General features: G+C 50.2%; 2 protein-coding genes across 2 annotated transcripts; both read left to right on the top strand.

Moving 5' to 3' along the window:
* Nucleotides 1–1,880: 1,880 nt before the first annotated feature.
* IGFBP6 (insulin like growth factor binding protein 6) lies at nucleotides 1,881–5,477 on the top strand. Its single transcript, XM_004429095.3, has 4 exons — nucleotides 1,881–2,260; nucleotides 4,169–4,308; nucleotides 4,492–4,611; nucleotides 5,139–5,477. The coding sequence occupies exons 1-4, from the start codon at nucleotides 1,930–1,932 to the stop codon at nucleotides 5,259–5,261; spliced, it is 714 nt and encodes a 237-aa protein (XP_004429152.1). The 5' UTR covers nucleotides 1,881–1,929; the 3' UTR covers nucleotides 5,262–5,477.
* A 1,076-nt stretch (nucleotides 5,478–6,553) lies between these two features.
* Nucleotides 6,554–16,328, top strand: SOAT2 (sterol O-acyltransferase 2). The gene is made up of 15 exons (XM_087442343.1): nucleotides 6,554–6,805; nucleotides 7,254–7,309; nucleotides 7,801–7,937; nucleotides 8,265–8,324; nucleotides 8,676–8,783; nucleotides 10,237–10,513; nucleotides 10,896–10,965; nucleotides 11,528–11,612; nucleotides 12,099–12,144; nucleotides 12,340–12,469; nucleotides 13,758–13,855; nucleotides 14,253–14,351; nucleotides 14,873–15,008; nucleotides 15,548–15,693; nucleotides 15,898–16,328. The coding sequence occupies exons 1-15, from the start codon at nucleotides 6,706–6,708 to the stop codon at nucleotides 15,946–15,948; spliced, it is 1,599 nt and encodes a 532-aa protein (XP_087298469.1). The 5' UTR covers nucleotides 6,554–6,705; the 3' UTR covers nucleotides 15,949–16,328.
* Nucleotides 16,329–23,275: the final 6,947 nt, after the last annotated feature.

Genomic DNA, 23,275 nt, shown 5'->3' with positions numbered 1-23,275 from the left:
ATATGGGAGGGGGGAGGGGGAGTTTGAGAAGGGAGTATTGAGAAGGGATCCGTGGGTGTGACAGGCCAGCAGAGTATTGGGCTTTTCTGCACTATAACCTACAAAGGAGGAGCACAAACCTATTTAAAAAACCACACTGGGATCCTGCAGGAAGCACCGCAATCTCTTCCCCATCCCCACTTCTCACAGGCCTTTCCGTCTTAGTCAGGGGCAACTAGGTCGAGCCCAGAAGAAAAGCCCTAGCCAGAACCATGTGCAGGGCAAAATAAAGAGTGACAAGGGTTTGGGGACAGGACGGAGCTCTGCATCCTGGGGTGAGAGCTTGGGACGGGAGGTCACAGAGTCTCTGTAGGGTGGAGGAGAGCTGCCTCCCCCACCACTCCCCCAACACCCCCCTCCCTGTGTGTCCAATCTGCATCAGTGTCTCAGGGCTACTGGAAGATACTGCTCCCCAAATGCATGCCCTAGGGTCCCAGGCAGCACTGAGGGGCGGTGCTGGAAGTGAAGTTCCTTTTACTTCATATTTACCTAAAAGTTCAGGAAGCCCTTGCTGACATTCTGGCTTGGGGGCCCAGAATTTAAACTTAGTCACTGCCCAGAGCCCTTGTTTTAGGAAAGAATGAGATGGCCATTGTTGCATAACGCAGAGTTGGGCGGGTGTGGGTTGCCAGTGGAAACAGTCCTTCTTCCCGGCTCTAGGAAGGAAGGCTCAGCTAGGAGCTAGGCTGGGTGGGGCACTGCCTGGAGCGGGGCGCTGGGGTAGACAGACGGAGTAGCGAAGGCCATCGAGCTGGCAGACAGAAACGCCCAGACCAGTCACTGTCCAACGCCCCCTGGGCATAGCACAGCCTGAGGAATCCCGACAGATGATACTGGGGGGGCGAGGGGGGCGGACAGAGAGGTTCCGGGGAACGAAAGGAATGGAGGGGTGCGCTGACCTGCATGAAGGAAAGGGTGGGCTGAGGTCTGCTCTCTGGCCACTGTCCCCAAGAGCACCCAGCGTATGGGTTCCTCTAACTCTTGCCCAACCCCCCATAATTTCGACTGGCCAGTTCCCACTGGCCCTCCGTCCCAGGTGTTGCAGCCAGTTCTCAGCCTTGCACACCTGGCCCTCTGCAATCCTTCCAGACTCCCGTGGCCCCACCGCAAAGCAAGGGTTTCCCACGGTTCATTCAAGGTGTGCCTCCCCATCTCTCCCACCTCACCCCGTGCTCCCCACAACCCCTCTACCACCTTAACCCAGCCTGCCCGCACCCCTGTTTTCCCCACAGGCACATCTCAGGAATACTTTCCCTTGCCCCTCCCTGGTTTTGCTCCTCCTCTCCTCTCCCTCGGTCTACTGTCTCCCCTCAGCAGCCGGTTCTCCCAAGGCCACATCAGCCGTCTTCTCGGCCTTTTCTCTCTTTCCATCCGCCCACCTCCCTCTCATGAACGCCCCCCACCTCCCCGCACGCCATCCCTTCTCCGTCCACTTGCAGATCGCCATCTTCTTACTCCCCACCCGAGTCCCCGCGTCGCTGCATCCCTCTACACATACACACGAACTGGATTTCTGGTTTTCCCCGTCATCCCAATCCCGTCCTCTCCTTCTTCTCTCTCCCCACCCTCCAGTCCCTCCAGCTAGCTGTCCAGCTCCCAAATTCCGGGCGAGATTCCCGGGAACAGAGCAAGAAAAATCAGAGTAATTTGGGAAGTAAACAGAAACTGAGACGGGAGGAGGGAGAGAAGAGTGGGGAGGACCCAGGTTGGGGGGGGGCCTCTCCAGTCCCACCCAGTTTAGGGAATGCCCCTGCCTTCACCCCCCTCCCCCTTCACCTGGCTCTTAAAGGGCCCGGCCCCTGACCGGCGGCTACTTAAGGCAGAGGGGCGGCGGCGGGCGGCAGCTGCGCTACGACTGCTCTAGGAGTGGACGGGGCAAAAATCCTGACCATGAGCCCCCACAGGCTGCTGCCGCCACTGCTGCTGCTAACTCTGCTGCTCGCTGCCCGCACGGGAGGCGCCTTGGCCCGCTGCCCAGGCTGCGGGCAGGGGGTGCAGGCGGGTTGTTCAGGAGGCTGCGTGGAGGAGGAGGACGGGGGGCCGCCGGCGGAGGGCTGTGCGGAAGCTGGGGGCTGTTTCAGGAAGGAGGGGCAGCAGTGCGGGGTCTACACTCCTAACTGCGCCCCGGGACTGCAGTGCCAGCCGCCCGAGGACGACGAGGCGCCTTTGCGGGCGCTGCTGCTGGGCCGGGGCCGCTGCCGCCGGGCGCGCGCGCCCTCGGGTGAGTCCGCGCCCCGCCCCCGCCTCGCCCTCGTGGGACCCGCAGCTCTGCAGGCAGGGTGCAAGCCTCTGGGTCCTGCCATTGACGCTTCCTCCTCTCCAACCCTGGGGGGCACATTTGAGGGGTGAAGGGGCAAGTACGGGGAGCAGCTAGAAGGCGGGGTGTGGCTAGGGGCCCTGGGGATGAAGCCTGGAGATGTCTGAGCTCTCAACCTTTTTTGCCTCCTCATTTTCCCTTGAGGGGAGGGGGGCGATGGAGGGGTTTAGGGCCATGCCATACGCCGCAGCGGCCCAGCTCCTTCAGCCCTAGACCCCCAAGCTGGAGAAAGGACCCAGATGCTATTCCCAGCTTCCACTTGGAGAAAGAGGGAAGGGAACCGCAGATCTCCAAATCCTGCACACATTGAGAAATGTCTCCTCCTCTCCTCTTAATATCAGGGTGTCCAAAGCACCTGAACATAGGGTCCGGAACAGAAGACGCCCCAACCCCAGAGTTGTTTCAGACTAGACTGGGATCAGATGGCAGGCGCTGGGGGCCCCAGGGGAGGGGCGATAGAGGTGGGAAAAGAAGGAATCTGCCAAATCAGGGTTATGATTTAAAGCCGCTCCCCCTCCACCCTCCACCCACCCCACCCTACCCCAGGGAAGAGAATAGAAGGCTGAGTCATTGGGTGGGTGGGACAGAAGTGAGTCAGAATCCAATCCAAAAGATGAGGGGCAGCAGAGAAATGAGGGCAGAAATTGCAAACAGCCCCCACCCCAGGGGCATCTGAGCTCCTAGTTTCTTCCATGGGAAGGGATGAGAAAGTAGCTGGAGTTTCTTTCAGTCCCAAATGCCTGGATTCAGGCTGCTGGGGGTTCTCCTAGGAGGGGTGGTCTGGGTGAGTCCGGGGAGCCTGTGGGAGCATGGTCACGGTAGGGTGCTGAATGGAGAGAATGAAGAGCAAGGTCTGAGGAGTGTGGAGGAAGAGGGATCAGACTCGGGATTGCAGAGGAAATGGCTCTTGGGTTGCGAGTAGTGGGCAGATGGGAGCAACTGTTTAGGTTTGAGGACCAGGGACCTGAGCAGAGCTTGTCTTTGGGGTTGGAGAGGGAGAGACGTTCCCTTGAGCGGTCACAACATCTCATTTTGCAGCTGGAGCAAATTCCAAGCAGTGCATGCTCCCCTCCCTGCCTTTTCCTCTCCCTGACTTATTTCCTCACCCCCTCCCATCCTGAGCTCTCCCCAGGCCCCCCAGACGCCCCATGTGTGAAACTTTCTCAGGAGCCAGGAGCAGCCTGCAGGTTGGAAGCCCCTCATTCCCTGCACTTTTGCAACCTGCCCTCCACTCGTCCTGGTTAAGGGCTGCATCGCACATGCTCCTGGGAGCCCTGGGGTTGAGCTGGTATGAACCACAGGGGACCAGAGGGAGGGGCCCCCACTGCAGTGCCCCAAAAGTAACCACGTCTCAGGCCTGGAGGAGTGGGCTGAGTCACAGCAGGGTCACAGCGGGGACACGCATTCCACTTGGGTCCCTGCAGACCCCCTCCCACATCCTTCACTCCTCTGCCCCATCTCCCTGGCTTGGTGCACCCCCTGCTGGCCTCTGGTGGAACAGCCAGGTCTTTTCACCTCAAGCCCAAGGCCTCCCCATGTATTTGTATTCTCGCTTTTTGCTTTCCAAAGTGCTTCTCCCTTGAGCCTTGATATAAGGGATATATCACCATTTATCGGAGAAAGAAATGGAGGCCAGGAGAAGGTAACGGTGGAGCCAGGTTCTAAGCCCCCTCATTCCTACTACTCCGAAAGCCCCTCTCTTCCCCCCACTGCAGCAGGTAGAGGTGAGCAAGCTCTTTTCCACTTGGCTCTGGTCTTTGACATCTGGCTGATTTCTGGCCTCTTCCTCCCCGCTTCCTCTTGTGGTTGTAGGTGAGAATCCTAAGGAGGGTAAACCCCAAGCAGGGACCACTCGCACACAGGACGTGAACCGCAGAGAACAACAGAGAAATCCGGGGACCTCTACCACTCCCGCCCGGCCCCATCCTGGGGGCGTCCAAGACACCGAGATGGTGCGTTTGGGGCTGGCAGGGAGCAGGAGGGGTGGGGAGCCCTGAGACTCCCATCTGAGATGACTTCCTTGGGCTTGGAGAAGTCTCCCACGTTGATCCTGGGGGCTTGGCTGGTGGGGCCAGAGAGCGGCGTGGTGGAGCTAGGCTGGAGCGGTTCTGAGCCGCCTGCTCTTCCTTCCCCAGGGCCCGTGCCGCAGACACCTGGACTCAGTGCTACAGCAACTCCAGACCGAGGTCTACCGAGGGTCTCACACCCTCTATGTGCCTAATTGTGACCATCGTGGCTTCTACCGGAAGCGGCAGGTGCGGCCACCCCTCCCCTCCCCTCAGTACAAGGCTCCTACCACGGATGGGGGGCTTACAAAGTTGCATAAGTCAGACACTGCCCCTGCCTTTCAGGATCTCCCAACTTTAGTGCACACACAAACACAGAGAATAACAACCACACACGGTAGTGGGGGAGTTAGCATGTCTAACTCAGGGCTTCACAAACATGAAGCACGTGGGAATCACCGGGAGGGCTGAGCCCCACCGCAGAGCCTGAGAATTAGCATTTCTAATGGGCTCCCTAGTAATGCGGATGCTGTTGGTTTGGGAACCACACTGTGAGAACCGCTATTCTGGCCTAGAGGAGTGGGCACAATTAAGTGGGTGGAGAAGGGGAGAAGCAAGGGAAAGGAACCCTGAGGGCTCTCTCAGATGTTTCTGCATACTCAGGCTCAGGAGTCAGCCCATCCCAGCTAGCTGGTCCATCCCCAACCCCGGGGGCCCCTCCTGTCTCTCCTGCTAGAGCCTCGGTGGTGCCCCTGACCGTGTGCCTCTCTCCCCAGTGTCGCTCCTCCCAGGGGCAGCGCCGAGGACCCTGCTGGTGTGTGGATCGGATGGGCCAGCCTCTGCCGGGGTCCCCGGATGGCGATGGAAGCTCCCCCTGCCCCGCCGGGAGCAGTGGCTAAGGCTGGGTGGGGGGCTGCAGGGCCACTGGCAGAAGCCTGGGGCTGTCCTCTTGGGTCATTTGTTGAGTGATGAGTAACTCAGGGGCCCCGAGCCCCACATTCCACCTTCAGGCCCTGCCCCATTGTCCCCCTCACCCCTGGGACCTCACACATGAAAAGATTGTTGGTGTTGGCTTGGGCTGTTAATAAAGCTGTGTTGGGGGACTCTGGCCTACATCTCTGTGTCCACCTCTCACGTTTCTGGAGCCCTTCTCTCTACCTCCTTCCCACCCCCTCTCTTCCCGTGGACTACCTTCAGTCCTTCCCGGTGCACTGGGAACAGAGACAGCCATTGGCAGAGGTTTCAAGCCCTCAAGCCTGACCCAGCTGCCTACCAGGGAGTGGGGGGCGGGAGTTGGGGGGAGACACTGAGGCCGTGGCCTTGGTCTGAGGTCCAACACTGATCTTTGGACACAGGGGTGAGGAAGGATTAATAGTTAATCCCCAGCAGGAACACAACAAAGAGGAACTCTCAAAGCACTTGTCCTGTTACATCCTATTAAAAAGGGAAGGAAATTATTATTTACTGAGCTCCTCCCACAGGCCAGGCTGGGACCGTGTTCCTTTACCTGGACTACCTCATTTTGTGCTTACAATAACTTCGTGAAGTAGGGACTTTTGCCCCTGTTTTTCAGAGGAGGAAACTGTGACTCAAATATTTGGGTCACTTGCCTGAAATTACACAGCCAGTAAATGATAGAGGGAGGATTTAAATGCGGTTCTTCCTTATGTGACTGTGTGACAATGCTCAGCATTCCTGAGGTGCTGAATAAGTGTTTGTTTTGCCTCCTTTCTGCCTAATGCTAACCCAAGCAGCCGTCAGGAAGAGCTGAGGTTCAGGGGCCCTGGCACCCAGCATTTCCTGGAGGGGCCACAGCAGCACAGTTGTCACAGGTGCCAGCCCCATCAGAATATTAGTCACATGTATACAATACTTTCGAGTTGACCAGGTCCCTTCACACACCTTATCTCATGACCTGAGGGAGCTAAGTGCTCTGAGACCTGGAGATGCTTCTGACTGCTCCCCGACCTTCCCTTGTGCCTGCTGGGAAAGAGACTGGAAGGCAGGTCATACGAGGTGATGAGCCGCACCTGCCCACGATGTGCATAGGTGTAGAGCCACCACACCTGCAGGAGGGACAGCACACAGGGGGTTGGTCATCTGGGTGGGGGCTGAGCTGACAGGGGGGTTGTGCCCATCCCGGCACAGCCAGCAGAGCAGAGCCTGTAGCGGAGAAGCAGTGCTGCCCTCCGGATCAGATAACCTATAACCCCACCTCCTGAATGGACTTTAGTCATAGCAGGCAGTCAGATGAACTGAGGGAGATAAGAGCTCGGGCAGGCCAGGCGTGAAGGAAGGGAGGGAACACTCAATTCGGCCTGCTGCCCAGTGAAGACTCCCGTCATGGAGCCAAGGGCGGCCCGAATGCGGAAGAGAGAAGGGCAGAGAGGAGAGCAGGAGGACCCACCCTCTGGGAGTGCAGAGAGCCCGGGAGGGGTTGGAGGTGAGGATGCCTTGTTGAGACGGGGGTCCTGCTGTCTACCTTCAATCCTTCCTGCTGTCCCGGGAGGCCAGGGAAGGCAGATGCTGGCCTCTGCCCCTAACTGCCCAGCTGGGAGAGGGAGGAGAAAAGGGATATTCAGAGCTGTGGCCTTGCTTTATCTTTCTGACTCTAACCCCAGAGGGTGTATGGAGTAGCTTCCTGTTCCCTGGGTACCGTTTCCAGTAATGTCATCAGGCTCCCTGCTTGCCAATGGCATCCTCACTCTCTACAAAAGCAACTTCCCCTCTGATTGTCCCACCGTTGATACTAGATAGGGGCCTGTGGGGGGCAGGGAGGCTGCTGAGCATACACAAGCACTTCCTGGAAAGAGGATGCCCCTGGGTCAGCAAAGGGCAGCCGAATCCTGGCTCCTCTCCCCTGAGTGCGCCCTTTGACCCCCTCCTCCTAGGAAACACTGAGACACACAGAGGCCCGGACTTGGTGCAATGGACCCGACAAATGGAGGTAAGGGATGTCAGAGGTCAGAGGTCAAGACGGACAGGTCCTGGAGTAGAGGGAGGTAGGGGTAAGGACTGGTTTGGTGATAGCGACAATTTGTTTGTGGTTCAAACCCTTCAGATCATATCGGAGCTAACCGTTAAGATAAAGGGGTTTGAAACAGGTCATCAGGGTGGGGGCCAAACGTCGCCCAGTGAACAGTCCTCTGTTAGTGGGCGTCAGGGAGAAGACAGTAGGGTCAGAGATGACAAGTAGTTGGGATTCAGACCCAGGGACTGGAAGTGTCGCTCCTGCTGTCTTTCCTTGATCCTCACTGCTGCCCTGGGAAGCCAGAGGGAGATAAATCCTCGGGGAGCCTCTGAGCAGGAGCGGTGCTCTTCATTCTCTCCCGAGCACTCAGCATGTGGCTGACCCGGAGAGAAGCTCAGTCAATGTTCAGTGAGTGAGAGACGGCTGCTGGACAGAGCGACATGGCCCTGCCCTGCTTTGTCCCATAGGCTGTGAAGACACAGCTGCTAGAGCAAGCGCAGGGACAGCTGATGGAGCTGCTGGACCGGGCCATGTGGGAGGCCGTACAATCCTACCCTCCACAAGGCAGACCTCTGCCCTCCGTGCCCCCAGATTCCTCAAGCAAGTAAGAGTCTGAGGAGCCGGGGGCTGCGGAATGGCTGGAGCGGGCTCCCCCACTGTAAGGATTATGAGCCATAAACATCATCTCGGCGCTCTTTGCCAGCACCCTCTTCTCCTCTAACGGCCTCTGCCTTCCTGATGCTGACCTCCACCTCTGGGCCTTGCTCTGCCCTGGCCCTCACCTTCCACCTGGTCCTGCCCTCTGGCCCTAGCCCTGACCTTCCCCTGCCACTGCCCTTGGCTCCCAAGTACTGACCTTCTGCGAGGCCCTGCCCTCTGCCCACTGCCTTCTTCCTTTGGGTCCTGATCCAGAACAACTGTCTCAATTCAGGACCCGGGAGCCATCCCTGGGGAAACAGAAAGTTTTCATCATCCGCAAATCCCTGCTTGAGTAAGTCAGGGGCGAGGACAGGGGATGGGAGGAATAGAAAGGGCTGAGCCTGGGGGCCAGGACACTTCATTTCTCATCTCCAGGGTCTAGGTGGTTTGGGGGAGAACTTGGAGAGGGTTTCCAAGGTTCAATTTCCCCATTTGCCCTGGATGTGACTGTGGAAGAAAGGCCACCATGATGAGAAGTGTCCGGGCTGGAAAGGGTTTTGGACAGAAGTCCCAGCCACGTCGCAGCCCTTAGCTGGAAGTTCCCAATCACCGGGCCCCATCCTCACATGCATGCAGTGCCTGGGCTTGTCCACACAATCTTGAGGACCCTCCACACTGACACTTGGGCTCCCTGTCCCTCCAGCGAGCTGATGGAGGTGCAGCATTTCCGTACCATCTACCACATGTTCATCGCCGGCCTGTGTGTCTTCATCATCAACACCCTGGCCATTGACTTCATCGATGAGGGCAGGTAGGCCCCTCCCACTGGGGATAGGCACACAGATCACATGAGAACTCGGGTCCCCAGTGCTCCACTTGCCACTGGCCGGGAGAGCACAGGTCCCCCTTTGATTATTGGACACCCATCAGTGTAGCTTCCAGCAACCCTCCCACCTAAACGCTCTCTTAGACTTCTTCCATCCACAGCCTTGGATGGCCCTTGGTCTGTCCTCCCAGGGTCAGCCACTCTAGGGACACTACGCCCCTGCTCAAATACTTCTCAACCAGAACCTTGTCCTGAGGCAGACAGACGCGTGTGCACACCCACGTGCACGTTACACCACTGCTCTCACACACTCCTTTCCAAGTCAGCGCTGTTCAATTCAAGTGACCTCCATCGAGCATCTCCTAAGTACCAGCCTTGGGGAGCAAGAGATGAGGGGCAGACCCCATCCCTGTCTTTGGGGCCCTCTCAATCTTGTGGGGAAGACAGACATGCACACAAGTGCCTCGGTGGGTCGTTTGCCCCACAGAGCACCCGCACTCTGGGGATGAGCCTCAGAGGGCTGTACACCCCTGGGGGCCTGTATTTGCATGTGTCCCCCACCACCACCACCCTAAGTAGGGCTTAGGAAGCAGTTACAGGAAGAGGACCAAGGATCTGCAGCATCAGCAACAGCACTTCCTTTTGGTAAAATGGTTGTTAATCATTTGAGTATTATGAGGATCAAATTTCAGTAAAAACTTCAAATACACATAAAGTGCCAGCCCTTCTTGACCGTCCTCCTCAATCCCAGACTGCTGCCCAAAGGTAACATTTTTAACGGTTTTGAGAATTTCCCTCCAGGGCATTTCCCGTGCACTCACATCCATACGTATACAGCGCCAAGGCTGTATTTCTGGGGGAGGGGAGGTTTACATGAATAAGGTCCTGACTGCACCTATTGTTCTGTTTTCACTCCCTAACAACCTGTCTTAGAGATCTTTCCACGTCAGTCCATTGTTTTAATGACTGCAGTCTGGAGGTGCCAGCGTGTGTTCACTTAGTCCTTTACTAATGGATATTGAGGTTGTTTCCACTTTTTCACCGTTGCAAACCATACACTCTTACCTAAACCAACAAAACATGCAACAACCTGCTTTCTATTAACTTGCGTCTACAGCTACTGACACGCCAAAGAAAAAAACCAACGAAAATGAAAATTCAACTCTAGCTCGTGCTCTAACACCTGTGCCATAGAAACTACTGAGCCCTTCTGCGCCACCCTGAAATTCACAGAGGGCTCTGACCTCGTTTGGAAGCAAACCCCTTCCATAGTTGAGTCTCCTCAGGCAGCAGAGGTGCCATCTTGAACACCTTCAGAGACTGAAGCTCACACCCTTCGCAGGATATCTCAGTGTATCTTCCAGGAGCTGTGACTGCAGGGGAAGGGACCAGGATGGGTACACATTTGTCTGCTTTGTCTCTCCTTCCCCACTCCAAGGCTGATGCTGGAGTCTGACCTACTGATCTTCAGCTTCGGACAGCTGCCCTTGGCGCTGATGACGTGGGTCCCCATGTTCCTGTCCACGCTGCTGGCGCCCTACCAGGCCCTGCGGCTGTGGGCGAGGCCCCAGGCCGGAGGGGCCTGGACGCTGGGGGTAGGGCTGGGCTGCGCGCTGCTGGCCGCCCACACCGCGGTACTCGGCGTCCTCCCGGTCCACGTGGCGGTGGACTATCAGCTCCCGCCAGCCTCCCGCTGTGTCCTAGTCTTCGAGCAGGTGATGGGCGGGGCCGAGGGCGGGGCGGGGCCCCTAGGAGGGAGGGCGCTCGATACAGGATTGGCGGGGGCGGAGCCGGTTACTAGGAGCAGAGTCCGTTGGGAGGGATTTGAGCGAACCAGCAGGCTCCAAGGAAATGTAAACGAAATGGGCGCTGCTATACAAATATAATCGGAGTCCACAGAGAGTCACACCGGGTTGGCTGGGTGGAGGCTCCGGCCTGGCCTTTCCTGTACCCCTTTACCCTCGATTCGTCCCAGCAGCTGTGGTGTTAGGCTGCGAGGCGATCCGACTAAAAGATAGAGTGAACGAAAGCACAGAGAGGTTACGTGATCTGCTCAAAGCTGCACAGCAACTTAACCTCCCTTCCACTCCATCTCAGGTCAGGCTCCTGATGAAAAGCTACTCCTTCCTGAGAGAGGCTGTGCCTGGGATCTTTTGTGCCAGAGGAGGTGAGGCCTTTCGGCTGGCCCTGCTATGAACTCGCTTGCAGGATCCTCATAGAAGCTCTGACTTCCTAAGCCCATCTTGCCCACTGGGCACAGCTCTGGCCTCCAGCGGGGCTCTGCGGGCCTTAGACATTGGGCATCTCGGGTCCCAGAGAGAGGCACGTCTGTTGCCCAGAACTTCTGGCGCTTTCCTATTTCCGAGCCTAGCCTGGCAAGACCCAGGTGTGAGAACCTTATATTAGGAAGTCAAAACCGAAGGAGAGGGAAAATGGGTGGTGGAACTCGTGGGAGCCAAGTGAAGCTCCGGCCACAGCAAGTCCTGCATCAGAAAATGGGGTGCCTGGAATGGAAACAAAGAGGAGTGTTAGCAGGTTCAGCTCCTGCCGGGTTTCACCACCCCCACCCCAGCTCCAGCCCCAACATCCAGCTCCTCACCCATTCCCCTGCACCTCTGCCCTATCCAGCTCTCCATTCACCAGTCCCACCACCCTTCCCCAGTCGCCCACTACCCTCTGCCCTCTCTCCCTCCCCTCTTCACTGATGGACCCCTCTCACTCCTCCCCAGGCAGGGGGATCCGGGCCCCCAGTTTCTCCAGCTACCTCTACTTCCTCTTCTGCCCCACGCTCATCTACAGGGAGACTTACCCCAGGTAAGGCCCTGCACCCCTTCCCCAAACGCCCAGGCCCATCAGGGACCTCACCCTCCTCCTCCCCTATCCCTGAGGTCCCTAGCCTCACCCAGACACTGGCAGCTTTCTCAGGAAGCATCCCATCATAAAGAGAGGAAATAAGCGGCAGGTAGACTACCCTTCCTCCTTGTCCAGCCCATAGTGACACAAGAGTGACCAGCTGTTAAGGTTTGCCCAGGACTGTCCCAGTTTTAGCACCGAAAATCCTAGGTTCTGGGAAATGCCTCAGTCCGGAGCAAACACCAGGAGGTTGGTCAGTTTAGTTGATACTCAAGCTAAAAATCCATTTGCCGTCTCTGTTATGGAAGGTGCAAAGTGTTCTAGATCCCCACCTCCCCAGATAATCCTCCCAGGCCTGAGCAATTGAGGGCGCTGCAGAGAGAGGGCCCGGAACCTGTGCCTGGCCTGAGAGGGGACGAGAAACATGTAACCTCATTGCTGCTACAGGACCCCCAGCGTCAGGTGGAATTACGTGGCCAAGAACTTCGCCCAGGTCAGAAGATGGGGTGGAAGGGTGGACCACTGTGGGTCATGGTGGCTTCGGGGGCGTTAATGGGAGTGAGGTGGGGGACGCCCGAGGAGGAGGTCGGAGGGTGGCGCTAAGAGAAGAGGCAGATGCTGGGCCAGAGTCCAATTCCAGAGTGAAGGGGCAGCTGCCGAAGTTATGTGTCCCCCACTCCCTCCCCAGGCCCTGGGCTGTGTACTCTATGCCTGTTTCATCCTGGGCCGCCTCTGTGTTCCTGTCTTTGCCAACATGAGCCAGGAGCCGTTCAGCACCCGTGCCCTGGTGCTCTCTATCATGCATGCCACCTTGCCAGGTATGCCCACTAAAGGGAGGGCTGGAGAAGGCTGCACCTGGGTAGGCATAGCAGGGAACTCCCCCTGCCCCCCGCCAATCTTTATCTTCAGTCAGTTTCAACATCTTCTCCCTCTGAATCTTCCCTCACATCTGTCCCCTCCTATCACTGCTCATTGTCAGGGGCTCGGTTCAGGTTGCCATCTGCACCCCCTCTCCACATCAGCCTCCTAACCTGTCTGCCTACCACCCAAATCCTTGCTCTCCCATCTGTCCCTGATATTGCTGGCCAGAGAACTGCCCTTCTACAGATTAATCATTCCCTATCCTGTTTCAAAAACTCCGGTGACTCCCCATTGCTGGCATCTCCAGATAAGATGCGAATTCATGGCCTGGCATTCAAGGACCCATCCTGTGAAGCCCTAGCCTATCTTCTTTTTTTTTTTTTTTTTTTGTGAGGAAGATCAGCCCTGAGCTACATCCATGCTAATCTTCCTCTCTTTTTGCTGAGGAAGACCGGCTCTGAGCTAACATCTATTGCCAATCCTCCTCCTTTTTTTTCCCCAAAGCCCCAGTAGATAGTTGTATGTCATAGTTGCACATCCTTCTAGTTGCTGTATGTGGGACACGGCCTCAGCATGGCGGGAGAAGCAGTGCATCGGTGCACACCTGGGATCCAAACCCCGGGCCGCCAGTAGCAGAGCGCGCGCACTTAACCGCTAAGCCACAGGGCAGGCCCCTAGCCTATCTTCTTATCCCACCACAAGCTCAGCCATGCCTTGAAAGGCATGCACTTCTGTGCCTCCGGGCCTTTGCTCATGCTGGTCCCTCAGCTTGGAATGCCCTGTCCCCATTTTCCAGCTGTGAAATCCAGTTCCTTCTTGGAGGCCCATAGCTGAGATGTACCCCCCTCTAGGAAGCCTTCCTTTTTATTCGTCAGTCACCATGACCCACTCCTTCCTCTGCACTCCCAAGCATATCAATGGCCTCCATGCTTAGCTCCCAATACATTTGACCCTGATGTGTAGTCGAACATGTCTCTCTGTCTCTATCTCTGCCTCTCTCTTCTCTCTCTCTCTCTCCAACCACTCTGTGAACTCCTAATGGCCAGGGCCTTTGAGATTCATCTCTGTATCCCCAAAATCTGGCATGGAGTTCATGAGCAAATGGATGAATCCATGAATAAGTAAATGACTAATAACTAATTGGTAAGAGTTGGGGCCCTGGCTGCTGGGTGAGGGCTCCTCAGAGCTTCCTGGGGCTTCCAGGTGGGCCAATCTGACCTGCAGCCCCTTGTCCCTACTTGCCAGGCATCTTCATGCTGCTGCTCATTTTCTTTGCCTTCCTCCACTGCTGGCTCAACGCCTTCGCGGAGATGCTACGATTTGGAGACAGAATGTTCTACCAGGTGGGGCCTGGACCTGGGCCTCTTGGGAGTTGGGTGCAGGAGGGCTAGGGGGGAACCTGGGGAGGATGGTGACTGTGTTGGGTGCTGTCGTTCTCCCACAATGAGAAATGGGCTCCTCTGGGTGTAGTTATGCCACCCCTCCACCTCCCGCTCAGCCAGGGCTAGCTGCTTTTGTGTAGATGGTACTTTGGAATCTTCTCCTAAGAAGGGGAGTAGGAGGGAGAGCAGGGCCCCCGGTCCTGAAGAGGGAGCTGGGAGAGTGCTTGCCAGCAGCCAGCCTTTGTGGGAGACACTGGGACAGGGTGCGGGGAGCAGGGGTGAGAAGCTGGGGCCTGGGAAGAGACAGTACCTTGATGCCTACCTCCTTCCCTCCACCCTGACCCCATCCCTTTCCCAGGACTGGTGGAACTCGACGTCCTTCTCCAACTACTACCGCACTTGGAACGTGGTGGTCCATGACTGGCTGTACAGCTACATATATCAGGATGGGCTGAGGGTACGGGCTCTGCAGACGCCCTCAGCTTCCACAGTTAGTGGAGCCTCTCTGAGACAGCCTCTCCTTCCCTCTCTCCGCACCATCCACCTTTTCCAGACCTAAGGGCCCCCTTGATTTCCATCTGCCTCCATTCTACCCAACCCAATGGGTGGAAAATCCTTCATATGATCTAACTTCCTTCCTTATCCTTAACTCCACTCCCTCTAGGGGGCGTTTCTCCCCTCCTTAACCTTCTAAGGAACATGCATATAGTAATTTCAGTTCCCAAGAGTTTTCACATACATTTAATCTGCACAGTAACCCTGAGAAGTAAATATTATTATACTCCTTTTCAAAGTTGTATCTAAGGCCTAATGGGGTAACAAAATGCTTATAAATAAGGTTGATGTCAGCCCTTCTGACCCCAAATCCCCTATTCTTTCCATCGCACCACACACCCTCCTGGCTTCCTTAAGGTGGGAGCTCTTTGTGGAGGGGTCTCAGAGAGACTCACTCCACCCCCTTCCCTCCGACCCTGCCAGCTCCTCGGAGGCCGGGCCCGAGGGGTAGCCATGCTGGGCGTGTTTCTGGTCTCTGCAGTGGTCCATGAGTACATCTTCTGCTTCGTCCTGGGGTTCTTTTACCCCGTCATGCTGATGCTCTTCCTTGTCTTTGGAGGTGAGCTCGGCCTCTGTGTCACTGGAGGGGGAGCCATCCAGAGGGAGGAGGCCTGGGCTCCTGCTCCTAGAGATTCCAGACTGATGGGGGAGGCCACACACCCAAGACAGAAGGGGATGTGCATGGCTTCTGGGGGAAGGCAAGAGAGTTGTGTGTGAGAGTTGGGGTGGGAGGGACTTGGGAACAGGGAGAGAGGCAGCATTGGGAGGCAGCAAGAGGGTATCCTGGGGGATGTGGGAGATGTCTGATTGGAGAGGAGCCTCTGAGCAGGGCACTCTTAGAAGGAGACAGAGGGCAGAAAAACGATGTGAAGCTGTGAGGTTCAGTACGAGATCCAGGGTATTGAAATGCAAACTGAAGAATCCTGGTTTTACGAGAGCCACTTGAGACCTCCCTGCGTTCCTGGAGCTGGGTTCAAGATCTTCCCCAATGGTGCCTTCCTGTTCCATCTCTTCCTAGTGCCATGGGATGGTAGGGAAGCCAGGGAGACAAGGCACAGGTATCTGGAGCTGAGGTGACAACCTTTCCTCTTGCACCAGTGCTGCTGAACTTCACAATGCATGACCGGCACACGGGTCCAGCGTGGAACGTGCTAATGTGGACCATGCTCTTTCTGGGCCAGGGCATCCAGGTCAGCCTGTATTGCCAGGAGTGGTATGCACAGCGGCACTGCCCCCTGGCCCAGGTAAGGGACCGTGACCCTAACTCAGCTCCCTGTCCAGGAGGACATGCCTCCCTTTCCCAGCAGCCGGCCTCCTATTGTTGCCCAATTCAACAGCCATGGTCAGGGGCCAGGGCCTGGTTTGGGGGTGATGGACTCTCATGTCTTGGATGCACACGGTGGGCACTGGGAGGGAATTCATTCACAACTCACCCTTCTCTTCCACAGACAACCTTCTGGGGGCTGATGACACCTCGATCTTGGTCCTGCCACACCTAGAGGTCAGGGCACCCTCACTGCCCAGATGACACCACCAAGTTCTTCTCGGCCTGCAAAGCCTGGGACCAGGACTCCTCTCTCTGCACTCCCAGACCTTGCTCAAGTCAAGGGGGCCTGGCATGCGTGACCCCAGCAGGGAACTCCAGGGACTGAGATCTGTGGACCTGTGGGCAGCTGAGCAGACTCAAAATGGTGGTGGCTCTTGAGCCCCCATCCCCACGGATTGGGCACAGGGCCCACTCATGGCTGTCCAGACTTGGGGAGACTTGAAGGACCTTACAGATTTGGTGAATGTGGGATGACTTAGAGAAAATGGGGCCACCAAGACCTAAGAAGGGTTGGATTCTTTCTTTGTCCTCCTTCCAATACAGTAATAAACTGTCTCGTTTTATTCATTCATTTGTTTATTCATTCATTCATCGTTTGTTTAAGGCCCGCTTTTGACAGGCATAACTGAAGAGTTGTGTCTGCAGAGGCAAGACTTTGTGGTGGGAGGGGCTTAGCGTCTTGGGTGACATCCTGCCTTGCCTTTTCTATGCCACCCAGCTCTCCCTAAAACCTGGCCTCATCTCTCCTTCCACCTCTACTCCTTCTTCAGTTCACATTTCCACACCCCTTGAATCCTTCTGTCCCTGGCAACCTCTAGCACGTTTTGACAGGACACGTAGCAGGCCTCCTTTCCTTCAACAGACCCAGGAGTGTGGGCCTCAGTATCCACAGCTATAAAATGAACATTAAATTTAGGAGTGTCCTGACTGTATGGGGACAGAAGGTCAAAATATTCGTATTCAGAACCATTCCAGAAACCAGACTATGTAGTTAATCTGAGGGGAGGGTCATCTCTGTCCTCCCTACACAGATCCCCCCACCTCACCTGGTGGTGGGGAGACATGAGGATCAGGAAAGTGGGAACATTAGCCCCAGGGGAACTGAGGACCAAACAAACCAGGGTCCCTAAGAGAGAGATGGGGTACTTTTTTTTTTACACGTTAACGGTATGGTTGGATATCTTTTCATGTCAATAATATAGATCTATTTCATTATTTTTCAATTACTGCCTGGTATTACACTGCATATCTATACTATAATTTATTGAACTAATTACATACATTTCAATTGTTTCCAATATTTTGCTCTTATAAACAATTCTATGATGAACTTACTTGTGTATATATACACATCTTTGTGCATTTTCCTGAGGGAATTTTCTAGAAGCAGAATTGCTGGAACATTGGGTGGTATTACTTCAAATCTTGTGTACATTGCCAAACTTCAAACTTCCCTCTAGAAAGTTCATATGAATTTACAATGTATGATATTGCCCATTTCCCCACCCCCTTGCCAATACAGGGTTTTGTCAACTTATCTATTTTTGCCAATCTGATAAGCAGCAAATTATGTCTATTGTCCTTATTTTGCACTATGATCACTACTTTAAAAAATTGAGTATATTTTCCTATGTGTACCAATCATTTTTATTTAATATTTTATATATTAATTTTATTTTTAATAGACTTTGTTTTTTAGAGCAGTTTTAGGTTCACAGCAAAATTGAGCGAAAATATAGAGATTTCCCATATATCCTCTGCCCCCACATATGCATAGCCTCCCCGTTCTCAACATCCCCCACCACAGTGGTACCCTTGTTACAACTGATGAAACTACACTGACACGTCGTTATCACCCAGAGTCCATAGTTTACATTAGGGTTCCCTTTTTTGTGTTGTATATTCTATGGATTTGGACAAAGTTATTTATTTTATTTTTTCCAGCTTTATTGAGATATTATTGACATATAACATATGAAGTTTAAGGTGTACCATCTGATGATTTGATACATGTATATGTTGCAAAGTGATTAGCACAATAAGGTTAGTTAACAGCTCCATCCCCTCACATAATTACCATTTGTGTGTGTGTGGTGATAACATTTAAGATCTACTCTCTTAACAACTTTCAAGTACATAATACAGTATTAAGTATAGTCACTATGTTGTACATTAGATCTCCAGCACTTACTCATCCTATAGCTGGGAGTTTGTACCCTTTGACCAACATCTCTCTGTTTCCCCTCCCTGCCAGCCCCTGGCAACCACCATTCTACTCTCTATTTCTATGAGTTTGGCTTTTTTAGATTCTGCACGTAAGTGAGAACATCCAGTATTTGTCTTTCTCTGACTTATTTCACTTAGCATAATGCCCTCAAAGGGGTTTGGACTCATTTATAATGACATGTATCCACCATTATAGAAGTTCTTTACCTAAAAATAATTCTCGTATGTATTGACATCTATTAAAGGTTCTATATTATGTCCACTGATCTATTTCTAGTCCAATGCCATAGTGTTTAATTACAGTAGCTTTAGAAGATGTTCTGATATCTGGTATGGTGAATTCTCCTTCACTAATTTTCCTTTTTTGTATTTTTTTCTTTAATATTCTTGGGCACACGTTCTTTATATGAAGTTTAAGATCTTTTGATCTTTTTTTTAAAAAAAATCACTATTGGCCTCTTCCTTATGGCCTTGAGGGAATGAAAGAACACTGGATGCCTGATGTTTGTATCGTCAACAAGCTTAAAGAGTTTGGATAACTCAGACCTCAGTTATGCTTCTCACGTAACAAGGGTGCATATTGAGTATTTGCAAGAACATAGAAATAACTGATCGTTCCTTTAAAAAACGAATTTGACAATGTATGTTTATATAAAACCTAGTTATCAAATAATAAATTTTAACAGTTTTATTGAGATATAATTAGTATATATAAACTGCATATTTTTAAAGTATACATTACATAAGTTTTGAATAGGTATACACCTGTGAAACCATCACCACAGTCAAGATAATGAATATATCAATCACCCTGAAAGTTTCCTCATGTCCATTTATAATCTCTCCCTTGCGTCCATCAGCACCCCCATCTCACCATCCCCAGGCAATCACTCATCTGCTTTCTATTACATTAGATGAGTTTGCATTTTCTAGAATTTTATATAAATGGAATGATATAGTATGTGCTCTTTTCTATCTGGCTTCTTTCATTCAGCCTAATTATTTTTAGATTCATTCATGTTAATACATTCATTCCTTTTTACTACAGAGTAGTAGTCCATCATATCACAATTAGTTTGTCTATTTACCCATCCATGAACACTTGTATTGTTTTCAAATAAAGCCATTACAAATGAAGCTGCTGGGAACATTTATGTAAAAGTCTTTGTAAGGACATGTTTTGATTTGTCTCGGGTAACTACCTAGGAGTAGAATGGCTGAATCATATGATAGGTATATGTTTAAATTTTTCTTTTTAATTTTTTTCCCCCCAAAGCCCCAGTAGATAGTTGTATGTCATAGTTGCACATCCTTCTAGTTGCTGTATGTGGGACACGGCCTCAGCATGGCCAGAGAAGTGGTGCGTCGATGCGAGCACGGGATCCGAACCCAGGCCGCCCTCAGCGGAGCGAGCGCGCTTAACCGCTAAGCCACGGGCCGGCCCTGTTTAACTTTTAAAGAAACTGCCAAATTGTTTTCTGAGCTGGTTGTACTATTGTACATTCCCACCAGCAGTTTGTGGGAGTTCCACTTGTTCCATATCCTCGCCAACACTTGGTATGGTCCATCTTTTTAATTTTAGCCATTTTAATAGGAAGGTAGTAGTATCTCACTGTGGTTTTCATTTGCATTTCTATAATGACTAATGAGGTTAAGCATCTTTTCACGTGCTTATTTACCATTAGTATATCTTCTTCGGTGAAGTGTCTGTCCAAACTTTTTGCTCCTTTTTAAATTGGCTTGTTGGTTTTCTTATCACTATATTTTGAGAGTTCTTTATATATTCCAATACAAGTCCTTTATCAGATAGGTGATTTGCAAATATTTTCTCCCAGTCTGTGACTTGTCTTTTTATATCCTTAACAGTTTCTTTCACAGAGCAGAAGGTTTTAGTTTTAATTGAATCCAATGTGTCAGGTTTTGTTGTTGTCGTTTTGTTTTTGTGAGGATGATCAGCACTGAGCTAACATCCATGCCATTCCTCCTCATTTTTGCTGAGGAAGACTGGCCCTGAGCTAACATCTGTGCCCATCTTCCTCCATGTTATGTGGGACACCACCACAGCATGGCCTGACAAGCAGTGCATTGATGCGCGCCCGGGATCGGAACCCCAGGCCGCCAGCAGCAGGCCGGCCTCAAGTTTTGTTTTCTTATAAATCATGGTTTGGGTGTGGTATCTAAAAAATCTTTGCCTAACTTGAGTTCACAACGATTTCTCCTACGTTTATTCTAGAAGTTTTATAGATTTTGGTGGTACATTCAGCTATGTGATTAATTTTGTATAGGATGTGAAGTATACATTGTTTCAGTTGAGTTTATGTATCCAATTATTCTAGTACCATTTGTTGAGAAGATTATCCTTCCTCCACTGAATTGTCTTTACCATTGTAGATCTATTTCTGAACTTCTATTCTGGTCCATTGATTTTTTTTTTTTTAATCTTTCTTTATACCAACATGACACTGTCTTGATTACTGTAGCTTTGTAATAAGTCTTGAAAACAAGTAGTGTAAGTCCTCCAATCTTGTTCTTTTTCAAAGTTGTTTTGGCCACTTAAGGTCCTTTGAATTTCCATATAAAGTTTAGAATCAGCTCGTGAATTTCTAAAGAAAAAAAAAGAAAAGAAAAGAAAAGTATGCTGGGATTTTGATAGGGATTACACATTGAATCTGTAGATTGATTTGTACAGAATTGACATCTTAATGAAACTGAGGCTTCCAATCTGTTAACACTGTATATCTCTCCATTTATTTAGATCTTCTCTAGTTTGTTGCAGCAATATTTTGTAGTTTTTAGTGCACAGGATTTGCACATCTTTTGTCAGATTTGTCTCTAAGTATTTCATACATTTTAATGTTATTGTTTTCTTAATTTCAATTTCTGATTGTTCATTGGTAATGTATTGAGATCAACTGATTTTTGTATATTGACCTTGTATTCTGCAACCTGGTTAAATTTGCTTATTCTTTATAGGAATTGTTTTTGAAGATTCCATAGGATTTTCTACATAGATGATCATGTTGTCTGCAAATAAAGGCAGTTTTATTTCTTCCTTTCCAATCTTGATGCCTTTTATTTATTTTTCTTGCCTTATTGCACTGCCTAGATCCCTCAGTATAATATTGAATAGAAGTAGTAAGAGAAGACATCTCTGCCTTGATCTTAGGGAGAAGGCACTCAGACGGTCATATTAAGGACAATGTTAGCTGTAGATTTTTTATGGAGGCCCTTTATCAAGTTGAGAAAATTCCTTTCTATTCCTAGTTTTCTAAGAGTTTTTATCAGAAATGGATGTTTAATTTTGTCAAATGTTTTTTCTGCATCTATTGAGACAATCTTTTTTAATCTTTTAATAGGTAAATTACATAGATTTGTTTTCAAATGTTAAACCAACATTTCATTTCTGGAATAAATTCTACTTGGTGATGATGTGTTATCCTTTTTATATATCATTTGTTTTTATTTACTAAATTTTGTTAAGAATTTTTGCATCTCTGTTCATGGAGGCTATTAGTCTGTAATTTTCTTTTCTTGTAATTCCTTTGTCTGATTTTTGTCTCAGTGTAAAGCTGGCCTCAGACTGAGTTGGGAAGTAGCCCTTTCTCTTTGATTTTCTGCAAGAGTTTGTATAGAATTGGCATTATTATTATTTTTTTAATGTGTGGTAGGATTCATCTACGAAGCCATGTGAGAGCAGAGTTTTCTTTGGAGAAAGGTTTTTAATTTAAAATTCAAGGTCTTTAATAGAAAAAAACGTTATTCAGACTCCCTATTTCTTCTTGCATGAGCTCTAGTAGTTTGTAACTTCCAAGGAAATTGTCCATTTCATCTACATTGTCAAATTTATGGGCAAAAAGCTTGTACATAGTGTTCCTTTATCTTTTTCATATCTGTAACATTTGTGGTTATGTCCACTCTCTCATGTCTGATATTGGTAATTTGTATGTTCTCTCTTTTTTCCTGATAAGTATGACTAGAGTTTGTCAATTTTATTGATCTTCTCAAAGAACAAGCTTTTGGTTTCATTGAGTTTCTCTATTGTTTTTCTATTTTCTACTTCATTGCTTTCTGCCCTGATCTTTTTTATATCTTTTCTTTTTCTTACCTAGGGTTTAATTTCCTCTTCTTTTTCCAGTTTCTTAAAGTGAAAGCTGAGGTCATTCATTTGAGACCTCTTTCCTTTTATAACAGGTGTTTAGTGCTATAAAATTCCCTCTAAGCACTGTTTTAGCGCCTCCCACAAATTTTGATACATTTCATTCAGTTCAAAATACTTTGTATTTTCACTTTTGATTTCTTCTTTGGCTTGCGGGTGGTTTAGAAGTGTATTCCTTAGTTGCCAAATATTTGGGGAACTTTCCAGATATCTTTCTGTTATAGATTTCTAATTTAAACCATTTTGATCAGAGAACATACTTTGTACGATTTTCATTGTTTTAAATTTATTGAGACTGGTTTTATTTCCCAGAATGTGGTTTATCTTACAAATGTTTAGGGTGCCCTTGAAAGAAATGCGTATTCTGTTGTTGTTTGGTAGAGTGTTCTATAAATATCAATTAGGTCAAGTTATTTGATAGCATTGTTCAATCTTCTATGTCCTTACTGACTTTCTACTTGTTCTATCAATTACTGAAAGAGAGGTGATGAAATAATTGTGGATTTTTCTTTTTGGTTTTAGTTTCACATATTTTTGAAGCTCTTTTTTTAAGTAGATAAACCTTTAGAGTTATTATGTCCTCTTGATGAATTGATCTATTATCATTATGAAACAGCCCCTTTTATCCATTACAAGATACTTTGCTTTGAAATCTAGTTTGTCTGATATTAATATAGTCACTCCACTTTCCTTTTGATTAGTGTTAGCATGCTATATCTTCTTCCCTCATTTTATTTTTAACCTATTTGTGTCTTTATAGTTAAAATGAGTTTCTTGTAAGCAGAATATAGTTGAGTCTTGCTTTTTTATCCCATTTGATAGTACTTGCCTTTTAATTGGGATGTTCAGACCTTTTATATTTAATATGATTATTGATATGGTTTAAATCTACTACCTTTCTATTGTTTTTCTATTTGTCCCATCTGTTCTTTGTTCCTTTTTCCCTCTTTTTATGTCATCTTTTGAATTAAATACGATTCCACAAGTGGAATGAATGGCACATTAGATTTCATTTCTTACATCTTATTGCATGTTCTTTAGTCATTCCATGTTTTTGCTGTTTTGAGCAAGTTGCTATTCATTCCATTTCCCCTACTCCCTTGTTATTTTGGAAGTT

Source organism: Ceratotherium simum, chromosome 17 (genome assembly GCF_057802395.1).
Source record: "Ceratotherium simum simum isolate JZ-2026a chromosome 17, ASM5780239v1, whole genome shotgun sequence".
In the NCBI taxonomy this organism is placed as follows: Eukaryota; Metazoa; Chordata; class Mammalia; order Perissodactyla; family Rhinocerotidae; genus Ceratotherium; species Ceratotherium simum.
The sequence above is the reverse complement of the archived record's forward strand: the minus strand, read 5'-3'. Positions and strand labels throughout refer to the sequence as shown.